This window comes from Pogoniulus pusillus, chromosome 24 (assembly GCF_015220805.1).
Source record: "Pogoniulus pusillus isolate bPogPus1 chromosome 24, bPogPus1.pri, whole genome shotgun sequence".
NCBI classification, from domain to species: Eukaryota; Metazoa; Chordata; class Aves; order Piciformes; family Lybiidae; genus Pogoniulus; species Pogoniulus pusillus.
In genome coordinates, this window is record NC_087287.1 from 19,093,477 (window position 1) to 19,120,640 (window position 27,164).

General features: G+C 56.1%; 1 protein-coding gene across 3 annotated transcripts in view; it reads right to left on the bottom strand.

The window, feature by feature from the left end:
- LOC135186272 (carnitine O-palmitoyltransferase 1, liver isoform-like) overlaps positions 1–23,760 on the bottom strand; it is a 72,396-nt gene extending 48,636 nt beyond the window's left edge. Inside the window, exons 1-4 of one of the 3 annotated variants that reach the window (XM_064163858.1) lie at positions 23,653–23,760; positions 16,872–17,011; positions 4,018–4,105; positions 2,612–2,764 (exon numbers count right to left, since the gene is read on the bottom strand). In XM_064163858.1, the coding sequence (XP_064019928.1) occupies positions 2,612–2,752 (141 nt within the window). In that variant the 5' untranslated portion in view covers positions 2,753–2,764; positions 4,018–4,105; positions 16,872–17,011; positions 23,653–23,760. Of the gene's footprint in view, positions 1–2,611; positions 2,765–4,017; positions 4,106–16,871; positions 17,012–20,995; positions 21,063–22,710; positions 22,862–23,652 lie in introns of those variants that run through there. The other 2 variants (XM_064163859.1, XM_064163860.1) reach the window with 2 other exon arrangements.
- Positions 23,761–27,164: the final 3,404 nt, after the last annotated feature.

Consider the following 27,164-nt stretch of genomic DNA (forward strand, 5'->3'; position numbering starts at 1 on the left):
ATCCAGGTTATCCTGCACTTCCAAAGCTGTGCCTGACTTGGCTGCAGGAAACCTTCACATCTGTGCTCACACCAAAGACACAGAAACAGAACTCACTACACATCCAGGGTACCCTGCACTTCCAAAGCTGTGCCTGACTTGGCTGCAGGAAACCTTCCCATCAGTGCTCACACCAAACCACAGAAACAGAACTCACCACACATCCAGGGTACCCTGCACTTCCAAAGCTGTGCCTGACTTGGCTGCAGGAAACCTTCATGAGTGGTTCACACCAAAGCCACAGAAACAGAACTCACCACACATCCAGGTTATCCTGCACTTCCAAAGCTGTGCCTGACTTGGCTGCAGGAAACCTTCACATCAGTGCTCACACCAAAGCCACAGAAACAGAACTCACCACACATCCAGGGTACCCTGCACTTCCAAAGCTGTGCCTGCAGGAAACCTTCATGAGTGGTTCACAACAAAGCAACAGAAACAGAACTCACCCCGCTGAAGCTGCTCTGTTCTAAACCACACATCCAGGTTATTCTGCACTTCCAAAGCTGTGCCTGACTTGGCTGCAGGAAACCTTCACATCTGTGCTCACACCAAAGCCACAGAAACAGAACTCACCCTGCTGAAGCTGCTCTGTTCTAAACCACACATCCAGGTTACCCTGCACTTCCAAAGCTGTGCCTGACTTGGCTGCAGGAAACCTTCACATCAGTGCTCACACCAAAGCCACAGAAACAGAACTCATCACACATCCAGGTTATCCTGCACTTCCAAAGCTGTGCCTGCAGGAAACCTTCATGAGTGGTTCACACCAAAGCAACAGAAACAGAATTCACCACACTGAAGCTGCTCTGATCTAAACCACACATCCAGGGTACCCTGCACTTCCAAAGCTGTGCCTGACTTGGCTGCAGGAAACCTTCACATCAGTGCTCACACCAAAGCCACAGAAACAGAACTCACCACACATCCAGGTTACCCTGCACTTCCAAAGCTGTGCCTGACTTGGCTACAGGAAACCTTCACATCAGTGCTCACACCAAAGACACAGAAACAGAACTCACCACACATCCAGGTTATCCTGCACTTCCACAGGTGTGCCTGACTTGGCTGCAGGAAAGGGTCACCACCACAGCAAGAATTTAAAGGGACTTTTAAGGTCTTGTGTAGAAAACACTGATCCTGCTCCAAGTCTTACTCAAATCAGCAAATAAAATTGCCACAAAGGACACTGTGGGAATTCCTTCTTGCACTGAGCTAGGCCTTTCTAAACAAGCACATAAGGGCAGTGAGGCTGGAGAAGGGCCTGAGCAGCTGTGCTATGAGGGTGTGCAGGCTGCAGAAGAGGAGGCTGAGGGCAGAGCTCATTGCTCTCTGCAGCTCAGCAAATGTAACCTTTCCTTAACAAAGACTGAGACCACAAAACAGCATCCAGAGAAACTGGGGATATCCATCACTGGAAACATGCATGGTCAGACTGGATGGGGCTTCAAGCAGTCTGATGGCCCTGCTCATGGACTACATGATTCTGGAGCAGCTGGGGGTGAGGAGGGACTAAAGGAGCTGGTGGTGTGCAGGCTGCAGGAGAGGAGGCTCAGGGCAGAGCTCATTGCTCTCTGCAGCTGCCTGCAGGGAGGTTGCAGCGAGGAGGGGGCAGTCTCTGCTGCTTGGTGCCAAGGCACAGGAGCAGAGGAACTGGTTCCAAGCTGAAGCAGGGGAGGCTCAGGATGGACAGGAGGAAACATTTCTGCCCTGGAAGGCTTCTCAAAGCTTGGCCCAGGCTGCCCAGGGCAGTGCTGCAGTGCCCATCCCTGGGGGTGTTCCAGCAGCCTGTGGAGCTGGTGCTGAGGGCCATGGTTTGGTGCTGAGCCTGCAATGCTGGAGGAGCTTGGAGGGCTCTGACAACAGTTTGGATTCTGTGCCTCTGTGGTATGGCAAAAGTACTCTACTGAACACAACACTGAAAACTGCACCCGAGGGGGTTTGAAGATACCACTGCAGCATCCTTCCCACAGCTTGATAAGGAGATTTAATTAGGAGCAGTGCTGAAAATGGGTGTTGAGAGAGATGGTGGAGAGAGTAGCAAGCCAGGTTAAATTTATCTGTGGGCTGATAAAGTAGACACAATAAATTCCCAATCTATATCAAGTACTTCACCCAATCCAGGACTACTCAGCAAAACCTGTACAAGAGAGATGCTCAGGCAGCTTCTTGAACAACAAACATCCTGCTGAATGTGGAAAGAAAATCTTCTTTGCAAAGAATGCATAAAATCAAGAGTGTGGTCATGTAGCTCACAATGCAATGAGACCAAAAACAACACCTGGGGATGTCTCTGATGCAGGCTAAAGGACTACCTCATGTCCTAGGAAGCAAATGAAGACAATCCAAGTTATTGTTAATGTCTACAACCATTTGCTTCTATGGAATAAGTCACACAACTCTACCCTTTATAGCCTTTAGAGCATCACTGGGGACTGCCTTAACTAAAACCCACAGAAGGCTTTTCAAGGAAGGATATTTAGTTGCCATAAAGGCAAACATGCAAGTTTTTGTCTAAACAAGCTCCAAGAAACAGCTCTCAGGTTTGCTGGGCTTGACCAAGTGAAAATACCTTGAACCTGATGAACTTTTTCTTCCAGGAATGGACACCAGACAGGTAAATCTGTTTGAGTGCCTCATGGCTCATCCGCAGGTCGATGCCATCTGGAGTTACTGTGAACTGGAAAGCCACTGCTTGGTGAGCTTCTGCCATGTTCAGGGAGTCCTGCTGAAAAGGAAAGTGAAGAAAATCAGTTCTGTTTAAAGGAGCTAGGCCCAGCAGCAAGGTGTCTTCTACACAGCAATGGTGGGAAAGACCACTCCAGAGAGAGACTGGCACTGGAATGGGCTATGCAGGGAGGAGGTGGAGTCACCATCCCTGGAGGTGTTCAAGCAAAGACTGGATGAGCTTTGAGGTCCCTTCCAACCTCAATCATTCTCTGAATCTACTTGCAGCCAGCTCTGGAGCCTCTGTTGCAAGAGGGCTGTGGAGATGCTGGAGAGTGTCCAGAGCAGGGCCAGGAGGATGCTCAGAGGCTGCAGCAGCTCTGCTGTGAGCACAGACTGAAAGAGTTGGGGCTGTGCAGGATGGAGCAGAGGAGGCTCCCAGGGGACCTTCTTGTGGCCTGCCAGCATCTGAAGGGGGCTCCAAAACAGCTGTGTAGCTGTTTTGGAGGGACTTTTGAGGGTGTGAGGGAGTGGCAGGAGTGGGGGGGATGGAGCAAAGGTGGAGGTGGGGAGAGTGAGGCTGGAGGAGAGGAGGAAGTTGTTGAGCAGGAGAGTGGTGAGAGGCTGGAATGGGTTGCCCAGGGAGGTGGTTGAGGCCCCATGGCTGGAGGTGTTTGAGGCCAGGCTGGCTGAGGCTGTGTGCAGCCTGCTCTAGGGTAGGGTGTCCCTGGGCATGGCAGGGGGTTGGCACTGGCTGCTCCTTGTGCTCCCTTCCAACCCTGCCTGATTCTATGAGTCTGTTGCAGCATGCATGGGGAGTTTCAGTCTGGCAGGAGCCACCAGCTGCTCCAGCTGCTGTTCAACCAACAAGAGCCATGTCTGGAGATGTCTCCTGCTGTAGCTAAAATGATCTGAGGCACTCAGGCCCTTATTAACTTATTCACCAGGTGCTTTCTGAAGGCAGATCAAACTGCTCTTGCTCCAGGAAAAGTCTGAGTAACTGCTTCAGCTGCACATCTCATGACCAGGAGAGGTCTGCAGCTCAGAGCAGCACTCAGCTGCCTGGGTTTGGGGTTAGTTTTTTGGGGTTGTCTCAACATGCTAGGTAGGAGAAAGAGTTCTTTTACAGATTCCCAGGGACGTAGGGGAACAGTGGTTCCTGGAGGTGTTGAAGCCAAGCCTGGATGAGGCACTCAGTGCCATGGTCTGGTTGGTTGGGCAGGGCTGGGTGCTAGGTTGGGCTGGCTGAGCTTGGAGCTCACTTCCAACCTGCTTGATTCTATGATTTCCAAGCATGTCAGACTGACTTACAGTGCTTGCCTCTTCCTCACAGTCGCTGCTTGCACTTCAATCTGAGCCTCCAGTATGCTACTTAAGATGCTGCTTCCAAGCACGACACCTGGAAATGAAAGCAAAAAAGTCTCCTGTAACTTTGGCCTTTCAAGAGGGCTGCAGCAAGCTGAATATTATCCAGAGAGACAATGCAGGAAAATACAGCAGAGCAGATAATCAAAGCCATCCTGTTCAGAAAAGGCTACCACAGGCATCCAGCAGCTCACTCTGCAAGGAGAAAGATTCAGATTGGGGGATTGGGTTTGTTGTTGGTTTGGGTGTGGGGAATTTTGCTTTGGGTTGGGGTTTTCTTTGCCTGGCTGTTATGGGGTTTTGTTGTTGTTGTTTGGGGGGTTTTGTTTGCCATTTGCCATGGTCTAGTTGATTGGATAGGGCTGGGTGCTAGGTTGGACTGGATGATCTTGGAGGTCTCTTCCAACCTGGTTGATTCTATGATTCTATGATCTCAGCCTGCAAAGCAAAGCTGCTTCTGGCCACATCTTCCTCCAAAGATTAGTCACAACAGCAAGAGACACTTTGGCCTCTGTGGCTTCCACTGGCAAATAAACTGCAAAATCAAAACTAGACAGAGCTGAGGAAACCAAATGCTAAGCAGCAGAAAAGTCACCTTCACATCCCTCTGAAAAGGAGAGGGAATGGAGCTGAACTGGGGCTCAGTTCAACTGCTCAAACACCCACACTGGTGCCAGAGCAGACAGAAGCCTGGCACCCTGGGCAGGTAAAACAGGCTCAGGTGAAACCACTGAAGTCAGCACAGCAACGTAGCTGTGCTTCTGCTCACACAGTTGTGTCTCAGCTGGCTCTGAGGATACAGCTGCTCCTATTTAGCAGCTCAGCTGCACAGCTTCTCTCTTCCTGTAAGCAACGCCTCTGCTGGATGTTCACACACACAGACAGGTGACCAACACCTGCAGAGCAGTGCCAAGTGGCTCCTCAGGGGCCAGTGCTGGCACCAGTGCTGTTTAACATCTTTGTCAGTGCCACAGGCAGAGCAATCAGTGCACCCTCAGCAAGTGTGCAGGTGGCAGCAAGCTGTGTGGCACAGATGACTTGCTAGAGGGCAGGGATCCATCCAGAGGGACCTGGACAGGCTGCAGAGCTTTGCCCAGGCCAACCTCAGGACATTCAACAAGGCCAAGTGTAAGGTCCTACACCTGGGTGAGTGCAGTCCCAAGCACAGCTCCAGGCTGGGTGGGGAATGGCTGAGAGCAGCCCTGAGGAACAGGCCCTGGGGGTCTGGGCTGATGCAAAGCTCCACAGGAGCCTGCAGTGTGAGTGCAGCCCAGACACAACCCTGTGCTGGGCTGCAGCAAGAGCAGTGTGGGCAGCAGGGCAAGGGAGGGGATTCTGCCCCTTTGGCTCTGCTCTCCTCACACCCCACCTGCAGTCCTGGGGGCAGTTCTGGAGCCCCCAGCACAAGCAGCACATGGAAGTGTTGGAGCCAGTGCAGAGGAGGCCACCAAGATGCTGAGAGGGCTGCAGCAGCTCTGCTGTGAGGCCAGGCTGAGAGAGTTGGGGCTGTGCAGCCTGGAGAGGAGAAGGCTTGGAGGAGACCTTGGAGTGGCCTTGCAGGATCTGGAAGGGGCACAGAAGGGACTATTGACAGAGGATGAGGAGGAATGGGTTTGAACTGGCAGAGGGGAGATTGAAACTAGATGTTAGTAAAAGGTTCTTTGCAGTGAGGGTGGTGAGACACTGGCACAGGATGCCCAGGAAGGTTGTGGAGCACAGAAGTACCCAATGTAATCAAAGGTTAGGTGATTCTGTGCTCCACAACCTCCCTGGAGGTGTTCAAGGCCAGGTTGGATGAAGCCTTGAGCAACCTGTTCTAGTGGGAGGTGTCCCTGCCTAAGGCAGGGGGTTGGAATTGGCTGATCCTTGAGGTCCCTTCCAGCCTAAACCATTCTATGATTCTAGCATGCTGGGAGCTGCCCTTACTCATCATTAACCCAGCCTCACCTTGTCTGAGCCCTTACAGAGGCTGCTGCAGCCAGGCTCTACACACAGCACTGAAATGGTCCAAAGTCCATACTCCAGATGAGACCATCATGATTCCAAAGTCTTTTTTTCCATGTTAATTTATTACCTGATCAAAACTTCCCTGCAGAATTCTAAACCAAACATCCTCCTAGAAGCATGGGAAAAGGTAGAGGAATTCATAACCCCACCTGTGAGATGCAAGGGTGAATGTTAGTTTCACCTTTGTTACTTTACTGACCCCAAACCCAGCATAAGCAGTCTCCAGCACTTTCAGGTGGCACTGGCATATCCAGGTAAGCAACATCAAAAGCAAGTACAACTATTTCACACCAGCTGAATCCCAAAGGCTGAGATTTACATTTCTTTTGCCAGCCTGAAACTAAATTTCTGCTCTGAGACCTGATGAGCAGCAAGTGAGGGCTGACCACTGCAGTCCAGCTGGCACTTCAGAAGCATAGAATCAGATATGAGTCAGGGAGCCTTCTCTTCTCCAGCCTGCACAGCCCCAACTCCCTCACTCTGTCCTCAGAGGAGAGGATTCCCAGCAGCTTTTATTCCCTCCTCTACTCCTACCCCTTTGCACCCTTTCTTTGTGCTCTGCAAGACTTTGACACACAGAATATTTAGAATCAGAGAATCAAGCAGGTTGGAAGAGAGCTCAGCCAGCCCAACCTAGCACTCAGCCCTGCCCAACCAACCACACCATGGCACTAAGTGCCCCAGCCAGGCTTGGCTGCAACACCTCCAGCCACGGCCACTCCACCACCTCCCTGGGCAGCCCATTCCAATGCCTACCTTGCTTTTGATGCCTACCTTGCTTTTGATTCCATTGCTTTCTGCCTAGCTCAGAGGATGGTGACCACCGCCATGGAGGAGGTGTTTTGCCCAACAGGCAGAACCGATGGCAGGGAAGGGGATGTGCAGCAGAGCAGAGGCTCAGCCATGCCACTGGAGCACAGGCAGGTCTGGAATGAAGGTCAAGCAGGTGCTGAGTGTGGGCAGGGAAGGGTCAGCTTCTTACTCCAAGGCTTACAGCCAAGTCTTACTCCTAGGAGTTCCTTCACCTGAAGTCTTCCCAGCACAACTCGATTCATTCCTGTAGTGCTTGGGGGATGCTTCAGATCCTCTGCCTTGATCTGAGGGTTTGCAGGGATTGCTGCTGCTGACCCAGGAGAGAGCCCCTTGAAGCAGGGGCAGAGGTGGCTGGGGAATGCAATGGTAAGGCAGGGGATGGGGAGGGTGAGTTCTGAAATACAGAGTGCAAGAGGGGAAACCTCTTTGAATCCAGCCCCATATTTACAGACCAGAGGAGCAGCACTGCACTCATAACAAACTGCTTTCTCCCCCTCTACTCTGCTCTGCTGAGACCCCACCTGGAGTACTGCAGCCAGTGCTGGAGCCCCTGGGATAAGTGGAGATGCTGGAGAGTGTCCAGAGCAGGGCCAGGAGGATGCTCAGAGGCTGCAGCAGCTCTGCTGTGAGCACAGACTGAAAGAGTTGGGGCTGTGCAGGCTGGAGCAGAGGAGGCTCCCAGGGGACCTTCTTGTGGCCTGCCAGCATCTGAAGGGGGCTCCAAAAGAGCTGGGGAGGGACTTTTGAGGCTGTGAGGGAGTGGCAGGAGTGGGGGGAATGGAGCAAAGGTGGAGGTGGGGAGAGTGAGGCTGGAGGTGAGGAGGAAGTTGTTGAGCAGGAGAGTGGTGAGAGGCTGGAATGGGTTGCCCAGGGAGGTGGTTGAGGCCCCATGGCTGGAGGTGTTTGAGGCCAGGCTGGCTGAGGCTGTGTGCAGCCTGCTCTAGGGTAGGGTGTCCCTGGGTATGGCAGGGGGCTTGGAACTGGCTGATTCTACAATGCCACAGCAGGCCAAAGAAACACACACAGAGCACAAGAGGGAACATTAGACAGAGATGAGGAAGACAAATGCTGCTGCACAGCACTGCAGGTTGCTGACCAGGGCTTATTGACTGTTTACAACATAGACAACTTCTGCCCCTTGACCAGCCTGCAATAACCAACCTCTGCAAGACAACTGCCACTCCAGTGGCTGATGGCAGCTCACAGACCATGGCAGCTCACAGATCATGGCAGCTCACAGACCATGGCAGCTCACAGACCATGGCAGCACACAGACCATGGCAGCACACAGACCATGGCAGCTCACAGATCTCCCAAATGCAGCAGCCACTGCTCAAGAGGCTGTTTCAGGCTGCTGTGCTGCCAGAAGGGCAGCTGAAGCTCAGTGCCATGCAGCATGCAATTTGAGCCGTGCATGGACAGTGTCTGAGGAGGACAACAGAGAAACCAAATCAGCTTTCAACACTGCTTTCAGAACCTTTAAGACAAGCCCTGTACTAACAACTGCAATTTGTATCACTTAATGACTTCATCACTAAGTGCTGCTTATTTACAGGAGCAGACAAGTAGCAGGAAGTCAGTGTCAAGCTGCCCCATAACTCATTCCAATCCTGCATCACCAGCAGAAGAGAGCAATAAAGCAGAGAGAGGCAGCAGCAGCACAGGATGGACATCCTGGACTCAGCAGGGTGTGCAAAAGGGAGAGACACTCCAAGCTGAAGACTCATGGTAGGTTTGGCAGTGTTACTACGAGGTATTACTATGAGGACTGGGCTGAAGGGCCAACAGGCTCTCCAGTTCACTCCAGTTCTGTGTTCTGAGGTGGCAGTGTCGCAAAGACCAGGTCAGTCTCGAGCACCCTGCAGCTCCTCTGTGATTTCTCCACTGGAGAATTCACAGCTATCACCCCCTCTGTTTCTGACAAAACAATGATTTCCAGCAACTCTTCCCTTTCTAGGCACATCTATTCCTGCTGCCCTGATCTAGGGCAGGGTGTCCCTGCACATGGCAGGGGGATTGGAACTAGATGATCCTTGTGGTCCTGTCCAACCCTGACTGATTCTATGATTCTAAGGCAGAAAAAGATGGATCTAGAGCACAAATCAGCAGCAGTCAGCCCAATATTTTAACAGATTCATACTCAGCATGATCAGAAAATTAAATCATAGAAAGATTTAGGTTGGAAGGGACCTCCAGGATCAGCCAATTCCAACCCCCTGCCATAGGCAGGGACACCTCAAACTAGAACAGGTTGCTCAAGGCCTCATCCAATCTGGCCTTGAACACCTCCAGGGAGGTTGTGGAGCACAGAAGCACCCAATGTGATTGAAGATCACACTCTGTGCTTCCGTGCTCTGCAACCTCCCAGTGAAACCTGTGCCAGTGTCTCACCACCCTCACTGCAAACAACTTCTTCCTAACAGCCAGTTTCAATCTCCCCTCTGCCAGTTCAAACCCATTCCTCCTCCTCCTGCCATTACCAGACCTTGTCAATAGTCCCTCCCCAGCCCTCCTGCAGCCCACTTCAGATCCTGCAAGGCCACTCCAAGGTCTCCTCCAAGCCTTCTCCTCTCCAGGCTGCACAGCCCCAACTCTCTCAGCCTGGCCTCACAGCAGAGCTGCTGCAGCCCTCTCAGCATCTTCATGGCCTCCTCTGCACTGGCTCCAACACTTCCATGTGCTGCTTGTGCTGGGGGCTCCAGAACTGCCCCCAGGACTGCAGGTGGGGTCTGAGGAGAGCAGAGCCAAGGGGCACAATCCCCTCCCTTGCCCTGTGCCCACACTGCTCTTGCTGCAGCCCAGCACAGGGTTGTGTCTGACATCTTTGTGGCCCTCCTTGGTGGCTTTAATAAGAAAAATATTCATCATCCCCAAATGAACAACTGTTAATTCAACAAGAATTAATCCTGGATCAAGCAAGCAAGCCCTGAAAACAAAGACAAGTCCAGTTCTAGGGCTGTAAGACTTGGAGGTGATGGAGTCACTGTGACTGGAGATACTGAAGCAAAGCCTGGATGGGGCATTTAGAGCTGGGGGTGTGCAGCCTGCAGCAGAGGAGGCTCAGGGCAGAGCTCATTGCTGCCTGCAGCTGCCTGCAGGGAGGCTGTAGCCAGGTGGGGTTGGGCTCTGCTGCCAGGCAGCCAGCACCAGAAGAAGGGGACAGAGTCTGAAGCTGTGCCAGGGCAGGTCCAGGCTGGCTGTGAGGAGGAAGTTGTTGTCAGAGAGAGTGATTGGCATTGGAATGGGCTGCCCAGGGAGGTGGTGGAGTGGCTGTGGCTGGAGGTGCTGCAGCCAAGCCTGGCTGGGGCACTTAGTGCCATGGTCTGGTTGGTTGGGCAGGGCTGGGTGCTAGGTTGGGCTGGCTGAGCTTGGAGCTCTCTTCCAACCTGCCCGATTCTGTGATTCAGAGGCATAGTGCTGCAGCTGCTAAGTCAATGTTGAGTTACTGATTATTGTAGTCCTAGACCTTCTCTTCCAACCTGCCCGATGCTGCGATTCCATGACCCTAAGACACGACGCAGTCCCAGGACTCGTCCCCCGCTCGCAGCCCTTCCCTTCCCTGCAGAACGCCGCACGCCTCGAAGGCTGCTCCGGAGGATGACAGCTGAGCACCAAAGACTTCCTGCTGCTTTCTCTTCCCCCCTAAAGGCCAATTCGCTCCTAAGCTGCTCCGCACTTCCCCTGCTGCATTCCTCTGCCATCACGTGCCGCCAGCGAAGTAGGCGAAAGGGCAGCGGCGTGCGGAGCCTGCGCCAGCCGGCGCCAGCCTGCGCCGCCCTGCCCAGGTGTGCCCGGCCCCGCCCGCCGCCGCCCGCCGCCAGCCGCCAGCTCCGAGCCCGGCCCCGGCCGCCGCCAGCTCCGAGCTTGTCCCCGGCCGCCGCTGCCCGCCGCCAGCTCCGAGCCCGGCCCCGGCCGCCGCTGCCCGCCGCCAGCTCCGAGCTTGGCCCCGGCCGCCGCTGCCCGCCGCCAGCTCCGAGCTTGGCCCCGGCCGCCGCTGCCCGCCGCCAGCTCCGAGCCCGGCCCCGGCCGCCGCTGCCCGCCGCCAGCTCCGAGCCCGGCCCCGGCCGCCGCTGCCCGCCGCCAGCTCCGAGCTTGTCCCCGGCCGCCGCTGCCTGCAGCCAGCTCCGAGCCCGGCCCCGGCCGCCGCCGCCCGCCGCCAGCTCCGAGCCCGGCCCCGGCCGCCGCTGCCCGCCGCCAGCTCCGAGCTTGTCCCCGGCCGCCGTCGCCCGCAGCCAGCTCCGAGCTCGTCCCCGGCCGCCGCTGCCCGCGGTCAGCTCCTAGCCCGGCCCCGGCCGCCGCTGCCCGCCGCCAGCTCCGAGCCCGGCCCCGGCCGCCGCTGCCCGCCGCCAGCTCCGAGCCCGGCCCCGGCCGCCGCTGCCCGCCGCCAGCTCCGAGCCCGGCCCCGGCCGCCGCTGCCCGCCGCCAGCTCCGAGCCCGGCCCCGGCCGCCGCCGCCCGCAGCCAGCTCCGAGCTCGTCCCCGGCCGCCGCAGTCAGCAGCTGGAGACTTTGGCAGCAGTTTGGCCATACTTGGAGCAGGAAAACCGAAACCAACGATCACCAAACTCGCCTAGCAGCCAGCAGAAACGGCTCCCTTCGCTCCTTCCCACGCTCCCGGGCGCCACGGGTCTTACAAACACCCACCCAGCCCCAACCCAAGCGCATCTGCCTCCCCAAGACTTGCTGTCTCTTTTAATTACTACTTTGTCGTCATTAAAGGACAAAGCTGCCTGCTCCTTGCTCTCTTCTGTGTCTCCTTCCAACGCGCTCCAACAGCTGCAGATGTTTCTCCTCCTCCCTTTTCATGGCTCTGCTAGAGCCAACCAAAACTTACCACGTTCCCCCCCCTTGTTATGAACAACAGTGCCTGGGTGGACTTTAAAGTGGGGGCAATACCCAGCAGCCCTAAGCTCTGATAAGTCTGACAGGCTGCAAAGCTGCTGCTTTGCCTGCTAATGCACAAAGCCTCCGCAGGCTGCTACTGCTGTAGGCTCAGGGCACTTACAAAGGCTGAGCTCTCACTCAAAAGACTCCTCCCAAACCTCAGGATTTCGAGTTTCAGACACTTGAGAAGCCAGTTGTGGACTGGGGCTTACAGCATCCTACAGCCACAGATGCCTGCTCCTTGCTCTCTTCTGTGTCTCCTTCCAACGCGCTCCAACAGCTGCAGATGTTTCTCCTCCTCCCTTTTCACAGCTCTGCTCTAACCAAACAAAATTTACCACTTTTTTCTGCCCCCCCCCCCCCCCCATTATTATGAACAACAGTGCCTGGGTGGACTTTAAAGTGGGGGCAATACCCAGCAGCCCTAAGCTCTGATGGGTCTGACAAGCTGCAAAGCTGCTGCTGCACAAAGCCTCCGCAGGCTGCTGCTGCCGTAGGCTCAGGGCACTTACAAAGGCTGAGCTCTCACTCAAAAGACTCCTCCCAAACCTCAGGATTTCGAGTTTCAGACACTTGAGCAGCCAGTTGTGGACTGGGGCTTACAGCATCCTACAGCCACAGAAGATGAGGGCCTCAACTCTGGAGAATCTGAAGCTAAAAGAGTCCACATGTGCAAGACCCCCATGTGCTTCCAGTGAGGCAGGCAGGCCAGAAGTCACTTGTGGGTGGCAATGTCTCCCTGCAGCACATAACACAGAAGACAATGCCTAAGAGACAGTGAAAGAACCACCAAGGCTGTCTTAAAGAGCACTAAGCCATGAGTCCGAAGTTAACTGCGCAAAGCAAGGCATTCATTCCTGGAGCAGCTACTCCTGGGAATGCTGTTCTGAGCCTTCCTGCAAGCTTTATATGGATAAAAGAAGAATGACTGAAAAAGTGAAGCCACTCTTTCTACAGCAAAGCAAGCAAGGCCTGTGTTCTAAGGTGGTGCCAGGTCACCTCTGAGCTCAGGACTCAGGCGCTCACTTCCCACAGCACTTGGCTCAGGCAAGGCACTTTTAACCCCTTGGCAACCCATTTCCACTCATTCTCGAGGCAAACTTTGCCACTTCTCATCAGGAGCCAAACATCCATTACTGAAATGCACTTTGCACATCTGTAGCTCCTTTTCCTACAAAGGGAAGCAAGTCAACAGCTGCAGAGAACGGGAGACTCCCGGCACAAGGAGGGCTCTCAGCACAAGGAGGGCTCCCTACAGTTAGAACAAGTCCAGAGGAGGGCACAGAGATGCTCAGAGGGCTGCAGCAGCTCTACTATCAGAACAAGCTACAAGAGTTGGGGCTCTTCAGAGAGAGCAGCCCTGAAGAACAGGCCCTGGGGATGAAAAGCTCCACAGGAGCCTACAGGGTGAGTGCAGCCCAGACACAACACTGTGCTGGGCTGCAGCAAGAGCAGTGTGGGCACAGGGCAAGGGAGGGGATTCTGCCCCTTGGCTCTGCTCTCCTCACACCCCACCTGCAGTCCTGGGTCCTTGAGTGCTGTGCTCAGCTCTGGGCCCCTCACTGCAGGAAGGACACTGAGAGGCTGCAGCCTGTCCAGAGCAGGGCAGTGAGGCTGGAGAAGGGCCTGGAGCAGCTGGGGGTGTGCAGGCTGCAGGAGAGGAGGCTCAGGGCAGAGCTCATTGCTCTCTGCAGCTGCCTGCAGGGAGGTTGCAGCAAGGAGGGGGCAGCCTCTGCTGTTTGGTGCCAAGGCACAGGAGCAGAGGAACTGGTTCCAAGCTGTAGCAGGGGAGGCTCAGGCTGGACAGGAGGAAACATTTCTGCCCTGGAAGGCTTCTGAAAGCTTGGCCCAGGCTGCCCAGGGCAGTGCTGCAGTGCCCATCCCTGGGAGTGTTCCAGCAGCCTGTGGAGCTGGTGCTGAGGGCCATGGTTTGGTGCTGAGCCTGCAATGCTGGAGGAGCTTGGAGGGCTCTTCCAGCAGGACAGATTCTTTGAGTCTGTGACCTTGTCATGCACCTGACTCCTACCATGTTCCTTCTAGCAAGTTTAGAAGTGAAAAAAAGCTACCAGCAAAATCCAAAGCAAGCAGAAACTTGAGGTGAAAACAAATGTACAGCTTCAAGATTTAGCTTAATGTTAAGGGAAACTTTCAAGATGGGAAGAGGAGAGAGCCCAGATGAAAGCACAGTAGAGCCAGTTTTCATTAGGAAACATACTAAGACCTATATTGAGACTCTGATTTAAGGCTAGATCTTGAACTTAAAAGGTCTTGGGAAGCCAAACAACTGCCCCAATGACTTCTTGAAATAAACTCTTTTGGGGGCAGAGAAGAAGAAGAAGGTGGGAGTGGAACTCCATCTCTATCAACACAAATCACAGAATCAGTCAGGGTTGGAAGGGACCACAAGGACCATCTAGCCTGGTCTGGTTGATTGGCCAGGGCTGGGTGCTAGGTTGCACTGGAGGAGCTTGGAGGTCTCTGCCACCCTGCTTGATTCTATGAGTACAGGTCATACTCCCACTCAAGCTGGTGTCATATGCAAACTTGCTGAGGGTGTCTTTGATTCCCTCACCCAAATCACTGCTAAAGCTAAAGAGAACTGCTGAAACAGTTTAAAATGTACAGCTTAAGCTTTTAAACATGACCAAAAAGACTCTCTGGTCTCTCTTGGATCTGATCCCTGGATATTCATAGAACCATAGAATCAGTCAGGGTTGGAAGGGACCACAAGGATCAGCCAGTTCCAAACCCCCTGCCATGCCCAGGGACACCCTACCCTAGAGCAGGCTGCACACAGCCTCATCCAGCCTGGCCTTAAACACCTCCAGGGATGGGGGCTCAATCACCTCCCTGGGCAACCCATTCCAGGGTCTTATATTCCACTTGCTAATGCCACTTCCTTGCAGTGCACACCACACTTCCAAGACATCAAAGCCTCAGAGAAAGAAAGGACTTATTCATAGCCCATGTGATACCCCACCAAGCACTGCCTCCTGAACTTCCTGTAACCATTAACTAGCCACAGCTACTCACCCCAGAGCTCCTGAGCAGCCTCCTTGCAGGCTAACCTTCAACGACATCTGATCATGCTGCAGCATGTAATGACACTGATAGGCACTGCTTTCAAGCTGGACCACTAACTCCCTATCTGAGAACAAGGAACCCTGTTCCACAGGCAGAAAATCATTAAGAGAAAGCTGAGGAGGGAAGCCAGATCATTTCTGTGCAATAGGTTAAGTCCACTCAGCAGGGCTTCTTGGGGGAAACTAGTGACTATGGCACAGAAAGAAAACAGAAAGCAAGCAACACTCTCCTTAAGAACAGGCATTAACACAGCATTCAATCAACTACCACCCCAGGTGACCAAAGTCAAATTCAACTTCACTCCTGCCACTTCAGTTGTGACTGACACAGGCTAAAACAAGTTTAAGCACAGAATCAGCTAGGTTGGAAGAGACCTCCAAGATCATACAGTCCAACCTAGCACTCAGCCCTACCAAGTAGACCATGGCACTAAGTGCCTCATCCAGGCTTTGCTTGAACACACACAGGGATGGAAGTTTAAGCCTCCTAAAAGCTGAATTTGTTGCTCTTGCAGCAGTTCTCTCACATAGGGTCCTTCAAGGTAAAACTACTGTGCCACAACTAAAGTGGAAGAAGCATCTCCACCAGCCACAATCACCTGACATCTGAATTTCAAGTTCTCATAGAATCACAGAATCAGCCAGGTTGGAAGAGAGCTCCAAGCTCAGCCAGTCCAACCTAGCACCCAGCCCTGCCCAACCAACCAGACCATGGCATTAAGTGCCCCAGCCAGGCTTGGCTTCAACACCTCCAGCCACAGCCACTCCACCACCTCCCTGGGCAGCCCATTCCAATGCCAATCACTCTCTCTGACAACAACTTCCTCCTCACAGCCAGCCTAGACCTGCCCTGGTACAGCTTCAGACTCTGTCCCCTTCTTCTCTTGCTGGCTGCCTGGCAGAAGAGCCCAACCCCACCTGGCTACAGCCTCCCTGCAGGTAGTTGTAGAGAGCAATGAGGTCACCCCTCATTGTTGTTGACAGTAATGAGGTTATTGCTAATTGGCTCCAATCCTTCCCACCCTCATCACCAGCTGCAGTACCTTGGGATTGCAAATGTCTTAAAAAGACTTCTCACAGGTAAGAAGTGAACAAACACTGTGGTTAAAGCCAAGGTGGAGAACTGAATCTGTCAGTTTTCCCAGGTACCACAACACTGGGACCTGTTGCAAACCTCACCCACAGCAGAGTCTGAAAGCAGACCAGCTCGAGAGTCTGCTGTAGCACTGAGAACCCCAGCAGCTTGTGTCCAGTCACCAGCACTTTCCAAAGACCACCTGTAGGTGAGCAGCAGCTACAATTGGCAGGCAGCTCTTTGGTGGGCCCATTTCTTTATCCCCTTCCCAAGTGTTAAACCAGAGCAACAAGCATGTGAGGCATGCAACAAGCATGTGGCCAGCAGGACAAGGGAGGTTATTCTTCCCCTGTACTCAACACTGGTCAGGCCACACCTTGAGGGCTGTGTCCAGTTATGAGCTCCACCATTCAAGAGAGATGTTGAGGTGCTGGAAGGTGTCTAGAGAAGCGTGACAAAGCTGGTGAGGGCCTGGAACACAAACCCTATGAGGAGAGGCTGAGGGAGCTGGGGGTGTGCAGCCTGCAGCAGAGGAGGCTCAGGGCAGAGCTCATTGCTGCCTGCAGCTGCCTGCAGGGAGGCTGTAGCCAGGTGGGGTTGGGCTCTGCTGCCAGGCAGCCAGCACCAGAAGAAGGGGACAGAGTCTGAAGCTGTGCCAGGGCAGGTCTAGGCTGGATGTTAGGAGGAAGTTGTTGTCAGAGAGAGTGATTGGCACTGGAATGGGCTGCCCAGGGAGGTGGTGGAGTGGCTGTGGCTGGAGGTGTTGCAGCCAAGCCTGGCTGGGGCACTTAGTGCCATGGTCTGGTTGGTTGGGCAGGGCTGGGTGCTAGGTTGGGCTGGATGAGCTTGGAGGTCCCTTCCAACCTGCTTGATTCTATGATGCTATGTGGAAAGGAGAAGAACAGCAACAAACAGATCAATGAATAAGATGTCAGCATACCTGAACAGTTGTCTGCCTTAACAGTGGGCTTGAGATCTGCTGCTCATAGAGAAGTCTTCCGTCCCGCAGGCTCACTGCATCTGGGAAGCTGAACGAGTTAGGATGCACTGAGAGGCAGATTCATTCCAGTGCTGTAGCTCCTAGTAGACATGACACAAAAGCAATGGTAAACAGTCAGCTGTAGCTCTAAAAGCCATGAAGAACAGTCTGAGGTGTGATGCACAGCTTTCTGCCACCCAGAGGGACTGGGACTGCTTTAGAGGAACCGATGGCAACGGTGAGGAGAGTCACAAACAGCAGCTCTGAAACCCCCTTCCCACGAATGTAGTCTGGATAGATCTGTCTTCATTCAGCAGGTCTGAGATGGGGAGGAACTGCACCCTGGAAGAAAGCTCATCTGCTACCCACTCAGTGACTTCTGAGAGCTCAGCTAGCGCTCACTGGCCAGGGCAGGCAGCAGGCTGAGCTCAGGGGCCAGACTCCAACGCTAGTGTCAGCTTTCAGGGTAAGACTCGCCAGTGTTTGCCTGCAGACTTCAAAACTCCATTAGTCAGCACAGAGGCCATCAAGATTCCTGGGACAGCTGTTCAGGGAACAGCCTATTTCCACTGGCACGCCAGGAGAAAAGCCACAGAGACTCAGTTTTCCTTTCATCTGACCAACCTAGATGACTGGCAAAGCAGAGGAGAGTGGCTACAGCAGATGAGAGCACTGAGAACAGACAATGTGCTGGCTCCAAGGCCAACAGCAAGGGTTCTGAATCCCTACAGTTTATGAGGTTATAGCCAGGTGGGGTTGGGCTCTGCTGCCAGGCAAGCAGCAACAGAAGAAGGGGACACAGTCTCAAGTTGTGCCAGGGGAGGTCTAGGCTGGATGTTGGGAGGAAGTTGTTGTCAGAGAGAGTGATTGGCATTGGAATGGGTTCCCAAGGAGGTGTTGCAGCTAAGCCTGGCTGGGGCACTTAGTGCCATGGTCTGGTTGACTGGGCAGGGCTGGGTGCTAGGTGGGGCTGGATGATCTTGGAGCTCTCTTCCAACCTGCTTGATTCTGTGATCATGTGGCCTTCCTCCTTCTCCTGTAAATGATGGCTCCAAAATGTACAACAAGCAAGAAAAACCCAAACCAACAAAGCAGCCCTGTGGAAGAGGCCTTGGGGGTGCTGGTGGGGAAGAAGCTGGACAGCAGCCAGCACTGGGCACTGGCAGCCCAGAAGGCCAAGGGCAGCCTGGGCTGCATCCAAAACAGCGTGGGCAGAGCTGGAGAGAGGGGATCCTGCCCCTCTGCTCTGCTCTGAGGAGACCTCACCTGCAGGGCTGGGGCCAGCTGTGAGGACCACAACACAAGAGAGACCTGGACCTGATGGAGAGGGTCCAGAGGAGATGGCAAAAAAGATCAGAGGGCTGGAGCAGCTCTGCTCTGAGGCCAGGCTGAGGGAGCTGGGGGTGTGCAGCCTGCAGAAGAGAAGGCTCCAGGGACACCTAATAGTGACCTGCCAGTGCCTGAAGGGGCTGCAAGAAGGCTGCAGAGAGACTGTTTGCAAAGGCCTGCAGGGACAGGACGAGGGCAATGGCTGCAAACTGGAACAGAGCAGATTGAGATTGGATGTGAGGAACAAGCTCTGCACCAGGAGGCTGCTGCAACACTGCAACAGGTTGCCCAGGGAGGTGGTTGTGGCCCCATTCCTAGAGATATCCCAGGTGAGGCTAGACAGGGTCTGGACAAGCTGCTCTAGTGGAGGATGTCCCTGCTGAGTGCAGAGGGGGTTGGGCTGGATGAGCTTTGGAGGTGCCTTCCCACCCAGACCACTCTGTGATTCTGTGAAACAGCATCTCCCCAGATAAAAATCACAACCAAAACCACTGCCATGCTTCCCAGCTGCCATTAAACCAGAGACTTTCCCCACTGTCAGGCTGGTCCCATTCCTCCCCCCTACAGTGAGCAGAACATACTGTGCTGTTCCTAGGCCTTCAGATCACTGCAGTCTCTACTGCAGGACCTGTCACACTGCACACATCCCAGCAAGCTCCCTCCTCTGACCTTGCAGAAAGGCAGAACAACCTTAATGAGTAAGAAATGAGCATAACCAAGCTAACCCACTGCCCTGCCCACCCCCCAAAGCCCAGGCTTTAGAGCTGGGTGTTTCCTTTTAACACTGCTACAGAAAGCACACCTTGGGCATTGAGATTACATGAGATTTATTCCTGCTTTCTCCCCTTTCACATGTCCACTGCTAAGCTCAGGCTCTGGGCAACCTGATCTAGTTGAGGATGTTGGTGCCACATCCAGTTGGCAGCCAGTCACTAGTGGTGTTCACCAGGGATCAGTGCTGGGACCAGTCCTGTTTAACATCTTTATTGATGATCTGGAGCAGGGGATTGAGTCCAGCATCAGTAAATTTGCAGATGACACCAAGCTAGGAGCAGCTGTGGAGCTGTTGGGGGGTAGCAGAGCCCTGCAGAGGGACCTGGCCAGGCTGCATGGGTGGGCAGAGGCCAAGGGGATGAGATTGAAGAAGGCCAAGGGCAGGGTTCTGCACTTCGGCCACAACAACCCCAAGCAGCACTAGAGGCTGGGGCCAGAGTGGCTGAGAGCAGGCAGGCAGAGAGGGAGCTGGGGGTGCTGGCAGAGAGGGGCTGAAGCTGAGGCAGCAGTGCCCAGGTGGGCAGCAGAGCCAATGGCATCCTGGGCTGGCTCAGGAGCAGTGTGGGCAGCAGGACAAGGGAGGTTCTTGTGCCCCTGTGCTCAGCACTGCTCAGGCCACAGCTTGAGGGCTCCTCAGTTCAAGAGAGATGCTGAGGTGCTGGAAGGTGTTGAGAGAAGGGCAGCAAGGCTGGGGAGGGGCCTGGAGCAGAGCCCTGTGAGGAGAGGCTGAGGGAGCTGGGGGTGTGCAGCCTGCAGCAGAGGAGGCTCAGGGCAGAGCTCATTGCTGCCTGCAGCTGCCTGCAGGGAGGCTGTAGCCAGGTGGGGTTGGGCTCTGCTGCCAGGCAGCCAGCACCAGAAGAAGGGGACAGAGTCTGAAGCTGTGCCAGGGCAGGTCCAGGCTGGATGTTGTTAGGAAGTTGTTGTCAGAGAGAGTGATTGGCATTGGAATGGGCTGCCCAGGGAGGTGGTGGAGTGGCTGTGGCTGGAGGTGCTGAAGCCAAGCCTGGCTCGGCACTTAGTGCCATGGTCTGGTTGGTTGGGCAGGGCTGGGTGCTAGGTTGGGCTGGCTGAGCTTGGAGCTCTCTTCCAGCCTGCCTGATTCTATGATTCTATGAAGTAACCATTCAAAGGCAAGTTAAGTCGGGCGGGGGCGAGATGGACACTCGGCAGTCCTTCAGACCTCGCTTTTGTGACCATGTGCAGTTGGCGGCTATGACACAGCAGGGCCGCACGGCACCGACAGCGGCTCCGGCACGCAGGGAGCGGAGCATACAGAGTCGCTGGGGATCCTGCGGGCTCTTTTGTTTTAGCTCCCAGCGCTGTCGGCCAAGGCTGTCCCGAAGCGGCCAGGCTCGGGGGTCGGCAGCCCGGCTGTGCCCGCAGACGCGGAGGGCAAAGCCCATCGCCGCCAGCCCCCCGCCCGCACCGCCGCCCGCACCGCCCGCACCCCCCGCGGCCCCTCCCCCGCCCCAGCCCCCGCGCGCCCGCCCGCCCACGTGACGGCCCCGGGAAGTAGGTGAGAGGTCGCGCGCCGCAGCGCCGCGCAGGCCGGAGGCGGCCGCAGGCAGCAGCGGCCCCGCCCGGGACCCCGCACCCCCGTCCGGCACAGCGCACCCCCCGCCCGGGCACAGCGCACCCCCAGCCCCGGCACAGCGCACCCCCAGCCCCGGCACAGCGCACCCCCCGCCCGGGCACAGCGCACCCCCCGCCCGGGCACAGCGCACCCCCAGCCCCGGCACAGCGCACTTCCAGCCCGGGCACAGCGCACCCCCAGCCCCGGCACAGCGCACCCCCCGCCCGGGCACAGCGCACCCCCAGCCCCGGCACAGCGCACCCCCAGCCCCGGCACAGCGCACTTCCAGCCCGGGCACAGCGCACCCCCAGCCCCGGCACAGCGCACCCCCAGCCCCGGCACAGCGCACCCCCAGCCCCGGCCGAGGGCCAGCGGCACCGCAGGGCAGACCCGCAGCCGGGAAACCAACCCCGCAGCTAAACGGGGGAAAAGGCTGCATGCAGCTTGTGCAACCCGGCAGCGTCTCTTCCGGCTCCCGGTGCCGAGGAACGTCCTGTTGTTTCATGTCACCGGCTCCTGGCACCTCGAACCGCCTTTCCTTCCTGGAAGAAGCTCTCGAGTCATGGCTAAACCACTCCAAAATGGCCAAGATTTGCCCAGGATCTGGCTGGCTTTCAGACCCAAGTCACAGCTACGGCAGCGCCTGATAACCTGTGTCATCAGTGTGACATTGCCTCAAAGCAGAGACCCACACAGCTGATTGACTGAACGGTTTGGGTCGGAAGGGAACCTTCCAAGATCATGCAGCTCCAACCCCCCTGCCATGGGCAGGGACACCTCCTACCAGCACAAGGCCTCCTCCAGCCTGGCCTTGAACACCTCCAGGGAGGTTGTGGAGCACAGAAGCACCCAATGTGATCAAAGATCACATTGGGTGCTTCTGTGCTCCACAACCTCCCTGGGCAACCTGTGCCAGTCTCTCCCCACACTCACTGCCAACAATTTCTTCCTCATCCCCACTCTCCATCTCCCCTCTTCCAGCTCAAAGCCATTGTTCCTCACCCTGGCACTCCCAGTGTGATTACAAGGTGGTAATTACTGGTTTATACTAGTATTTCTGGGGGAAGTTGCTAATTACCACTGAAGACTACACAAAACCCATTCACAACGGTCAGAAACTGCGTACAAGAGCTTGCAGTTCAGGAACCTGAAGATAGAATCGAGTAGGTTGGAAGAGAGCTCCAAGCTCATCCAGTCCAGCCTAGCACCCAACTCTGCCCAACCAACCAGACCATGGCACTAAGTGCCCCAGCCAGGCTTGGCTTCAACACCTCCAGGCACAGCTACTCCACCACCTCCCTGGGCAGCCCATTCCAATGCCAATCACTTTCTCTGCCAACAACCTCCTCCTAACATCCAGCCAACACCTGCCCTGGCACAGATTGACACTGTGTCCCCTTGTTCTATTGCTGGTTGCCTGGCACAAGAGACCAATCCCCACCTGGCTACAGCCTCCCTGCAGGCACTCGGGAAAACGGCTGCTTAAGGAAAAGAGAAGGAAGGCTTCAAACCTTCGCCATTCTCAGCGCTACACTCCTACAGACGTGTGATAAGGAAGCAAGGAGCGTCCGGCAGCCTCCTCTGGACTGCAGTTTCCAGTTGTCCTCCAACTGCTGAAAGAACTGCCAGATAAGAGGAAGAAGGAGATACTGGTTTTGATCTTGCCCTGTTCTCAGAAAGAGGCGTGACGGTTTTTGTTGCAGTTCCGCCAGCACAGAGCGGTTGTAACTGGGTTGTAACTGAAGCCGTTATTTTAGGAGGATTTTTTTTTAGCTCTTTCGGTATTTTGCCTTGCGCTTTTTAAGTCGTGCGAAGATGAGGCGAGAAAAGAGAAGCTGCGAGATGCTGCGAAGGATCTTAAGCTGCCTTTTTGCAACAAGTCTGATTAGCATTCTGATGGAGCGCGTCTGCCATGCCCTGCACACTCATCCCTGCACACATGCCGGAGGGCTCAGCCTGCGGACGCCGGGAACCCCTTCGACAGGGAGGCTGCTCCCGGCAGGGACCCGAAGCCAAGCGGCGAGTCACCGACGCCACCTTCATTGACGCAGCGCCGATCCCGCGACTCTCCCCGTGTGACACCGCTCCCCCTGCCCCCACTCCCTGCCTGCCCCTCTTCCTTACCTGCGGCGGCGGCGCGTTCATTCTCCGGCCAGGAGAAGGCAGGCGGTGTGCCAAGGACACCGTGCCTCTCCCGGGGGAGACCCGCGGGAGCAGCCCCGCTGCCACCACCACCGGATTTTAGCCTGTCCTCGGGGAAGCCCCGCTGAGGAAACGCCACTCGGCGTACTCGGGCATGTACCACGAACTTCTTACCCGCCCTAATGAAAATAACAGGCTAAAACCGGACCGACCGAGCCCAGCCACCTGACGCCAGTCTCGCCCTCTGACAGCCCCAAAGCCAGCAGCAGTGAGCTGCGGGCGCGTCCCGGCTGGAAGGGGGCGGGGAGGGGATGGATGGAGCCCGCAGTGAATCAGCCGGACACAAGGAAGGCGGCCGGCGCTGTCCCTACCCTGCTCCCCGGGGACCGCCGCGGCCCGGCGCTGTCCCTACCCTGCTCCCCGGGGACCGCCGCGGCCCGGCGCTGTCCCTACCCTGCTCCCCCGGGCCACCACGGCCCGGCGCTGTCCCTACCCTGCTCCCCCGGGCCACCACGGCCCGGCGCTGTCCCTACCCTGCTCCCCCGGGCCACCACGGCCCGGCGCTGCCCCTACCCTGCTCCCCCGGGCCACCACGGCCCGGCGCTGTCCCTACCCTGCTCCCCCGGGCCACCACGGCCCGGCGCTGTCCCTACCCTGCTCCCCCGGGACCGCCGCGGCCCGGCGCTGTCCCTACCCTGCTCCTCCGGGACCGCCGCGGCCCGGCGCTGCCCCCTACCCTCCTCCCCCGGGACCGCCGCGGCCCGGCGCTGCCCCCTACCCTCCTCCCCCGGGACCGCCGCGGCTCGGCGCCTGCAGACGGCAGAGCTAAAGCCGCACCGCGGCACGAAAGCTCACGGTCGAAGGACCTACACCTCGCATCTGCCCGGGAGCCGCAGGCGGCGACCGAGTCCCGCTCTCACTGACCTGCTGCGAGAAGGGCGGCCAGAGGCGCCGGGCCGGAACGAGCGGCGGCACAGGCAGGACGCAAGTGCCGCGGCAGCCGCTCCCTCACACGCCCTGCTGGAGCCGGGCTTGCCGCCCGCGGCCCCATTGGCGGCGGCGGCGCGGGGCGGGCGAGGGGCGGGCGAGGGGCGGGAAGGGGGCGGGCAGCGGCGGGCAGCCGCGGGGCACGGGTGGGCCGGGCTGGGCGGCTGGCGGGGAGCCCGAGGCAGAGCCAGAGGCACAGCCTCCCTGCACGGCGCGGGCGAGAAGCCGGGACCGGGACGGGGCCTGAGGTTGTGGCAGCTGAGCCCCGGAGCCACGGCGGAGGTTTCGTGGTTTCGGTCGTCCCGAGGAAGGGAGCTGCAAGGATAGCGAGGAGAGGCTCCGGTTTGGTGGGGGAGGGAAGCGCTACTCGTGGGGTCTGTTTGGTGGTGCCTGCCGGGGGAAGCATAGAATCACAGACTGGTTTAGGTTGGAAGGGAGCTCAAAGCTCAGCCAGCTCCAACCTCCTGCCATAGGCAGGGACACCTCCCACTAGAACAGGTCGCTTAAGGTCTCATCCAACCTGGCCTTGAACACCTCCAGGGAGGTTGTGGAGCACGGAAGCACCCAATGTGATCTTCGATCACATTGGGTGCTTCTGTGCTCCACAACCTCCCTGGGCAACCTGTGCCAGGGTCTCACCACCCTCACTGCTAAGAACCCTTTCCTAGCATCCAGTTTGAATCTCCCCTCTGCCAGTTCAAACCCATTCCTCCTCCTCCTGCCATTACCAGACCTTGTCAATAATCCCTCCCCAGCCCTCCTGGAGCCCCTTTCAGATCCTGGAAGGCCACTCCAAGGTCTCCTCCAAGCCTTCTCTTCCCCAGGCTGCAGAGCCCCAACTCTCTCAGCCTGGCCTCAGAGCAGAGCTGCTGCATCTGCAAAGAGCTTCATGTCCTAGCTCCTCCGGGGCAGCAGCAGCCTTAGATGATGTCGCTCTTCTAGGTCCCTGGGCTGCAGTGAGACTGAGGATTAGGTGGTAGAGCAAAGGGCTTCCAAGAGCAGGTGAGGGGCAGCCACAGCATTCAGTGCTGACACCTTTCAAGGGCAGCAGTCGCTGGACCTTTCCTGTTCTGGAGCTGGGCTCCGGCAGGAGCAAATAAAACAGTCTGCAAACATCAGTGGTTGAAGCAGGGTCAGACCCGCAGTGTTGATGGGGCTGTGTAAGGGCTGCCATGAGGAGATGAGGATCAGCAACAGCTTTCAGTCCTGGCCTCTTCTGTGTGTGAGCTCTAAACCCAAAAGTTTGGTGTGCAGCTGTGGAGCCTCCTTGGAAAGGACCAGCCAGCCCACCCTGCTCCAGCAAGTACTGGGGCTTTAAGGAAATGATCTGTTCAATACATTGAAGAAGAGCTAATTGCATTGTTTGATAGTGCAAAATCATGAGAGTAATCTGAACAGAAGCATCTGTGCCTGTCTCGGGGCAGAACCTGAAACGAGCCCTTGGAAATCGTTTGATGGGCTGATCGCTTAGGAGAGCTCAGGCTTTGTTTACCTGCTGCTGTGCTTGGTTTCTGTGTGCCAACAACAGGAAAACTGCTCTGTCCCAAGAGGAGGTCATGGCCTGTGGTGCCCTGGCAGTGTCACTGTAGAGTGTCTTTCAGCCCCAGGGCCGGTTGGGATTCGTACACTTCTCCCTTGCGGGCAGACCCACTCGTCCACGCAGCCCTGCCTGCTGCCCTTTCCCACAAGGGGCTGAAGGCTCCAGAGCACACAAGCAGATGGCTGAGTCCAGAAGCTTGGGCTCTACAGACCTAAGCCTCTCTCTTAGCCTAAAGATCCTCCAATGCAGGCTACAAGAATTGAGACTCTTCAGCCTGGAGAAGAGATGGCTTAGAGGAGACCTTAGAGTGGTCTTCCAGGATCTGAAGGAGGGCTACAGGAAGGCTGGGGGGTGGGGGAACTACTGACAAGGGCTTGTAATGGCAGGAGGAGGAGGAATGGGTTGGAACTGGCAGAGGGGAGATTCAAACTAGATGTTAGGAAAGGGTTCTTAGCAGTGAGGGTGGTGAGACACTGGCACAGGTTGAGGGTGGTGAGACCCTGGCACAGGCTGCCCAGGGAGGCTGTGGATCACAGAATCACCCAATGTGATCAAAGATCACATTGGGTGATTCTATGCTCCACAACTTCCCTGGAAGTGCTCAAGGCCAGATTGGGTGAGACCTTAAGTGACCTGTCCTAGTAGGTGTCCCTGCCTATGGCAGGAGGTTGGAGCTGGCTGAGCTTTGAGGTCCCTGCCAACCTAAACCATTCTATGATTCTATGCTTCTACTTTTCTCTAGTTTCTAGCAGATTTTAACAGGCAAAGCACTAGACCTTAATCATGGATCTGATCTGGAAACCTACCTGCCTCTGGTGCAGTTTGTCTTGTTCTGTTTTGGTGTGTTTCTCTGGAATAAATTCACTTTTTCAGGTAGCTTCAGCCAAGGAGTTTTAATGCCTGGAAACAGAATTATTCTGCTTATTGGAACTGAATTACTGAAGCCCTCCAGAGCACAGGTTTATTGGGTGCCATCTCAGTGGCAGGTGTTTTCCCAGCTGGCATGTTAGCCTTGGCAGTTTCTCTTTAAAGCAGACCAAGGTCATTTGTTTTCTTCATTCATGTTGTCTGCCACGATAGAAATGGCATCCTCCTGGTCAGGATGTTAACTCAGCTAAGTCAAGTGTCCCACAGCAGCTTGCCACTGATGGCCTGAATGGCAAAGCAATTTGGTAGTCAGTGAGCTGAAGGGCAGCTCCAAAAGGTAACTGTAGACAGAGAAGTGCCTGCATGTTTGAATGCCAGGTGGCCATGGGTGACAGCAATGCAGGTAGGGCAGGGCCCTCCATGTGAGGGGCACCTTTCTGTGACCCCTAAGCGAGGGCAGCAGGACAGGTGATGTTTGATACAAGCTGGGGTCGGAGTGGCTGGAGAGCAGCCAGACAGAGAGGGATCTGGGGGTGCTGATTGATACCCACCTGAACATGAGCCAGCAGTGTGCCCAGGTGGCCAAGAGAGCCAGTGGCATCCTGGCCTGCATCAGGAATGGTGTGGTCAGCAGGAGCAGGGAGGTCATTCTGCCCCTGTACTCTGCACTGGTTAGACCACACCTTGAGTGCTGTGTTCAGCTCTGGGCCCCCCAGTTTAGGAGGGACATTGAGATGCTTGAGCGTGTCCAGAGAAGGGCAATGAGGCTGGGGAGAGGCCTTGAGCACAGCCCTACGAGGAGAGGCTGAGGGAGCTGGGACTGGTTAGCCTGGAGAAGAGGAGGCTCAGGGGAGACCTTATTGCTGTCTGCAACTACCTGAGGGGTGGTTGTGGCCAGGAGGAGGTTGCTCTCTTCTCTCAGGTGGCCAGCACCAGAACAAGAGGACACAGCCTCAAGCTATGCCAGGGGAAATTTAGGCTGGAGGTGAGGAGAAAGTTCTTCCCTGAGAGAGTCATTGGACACTGGAATGGGCTGCCCAGG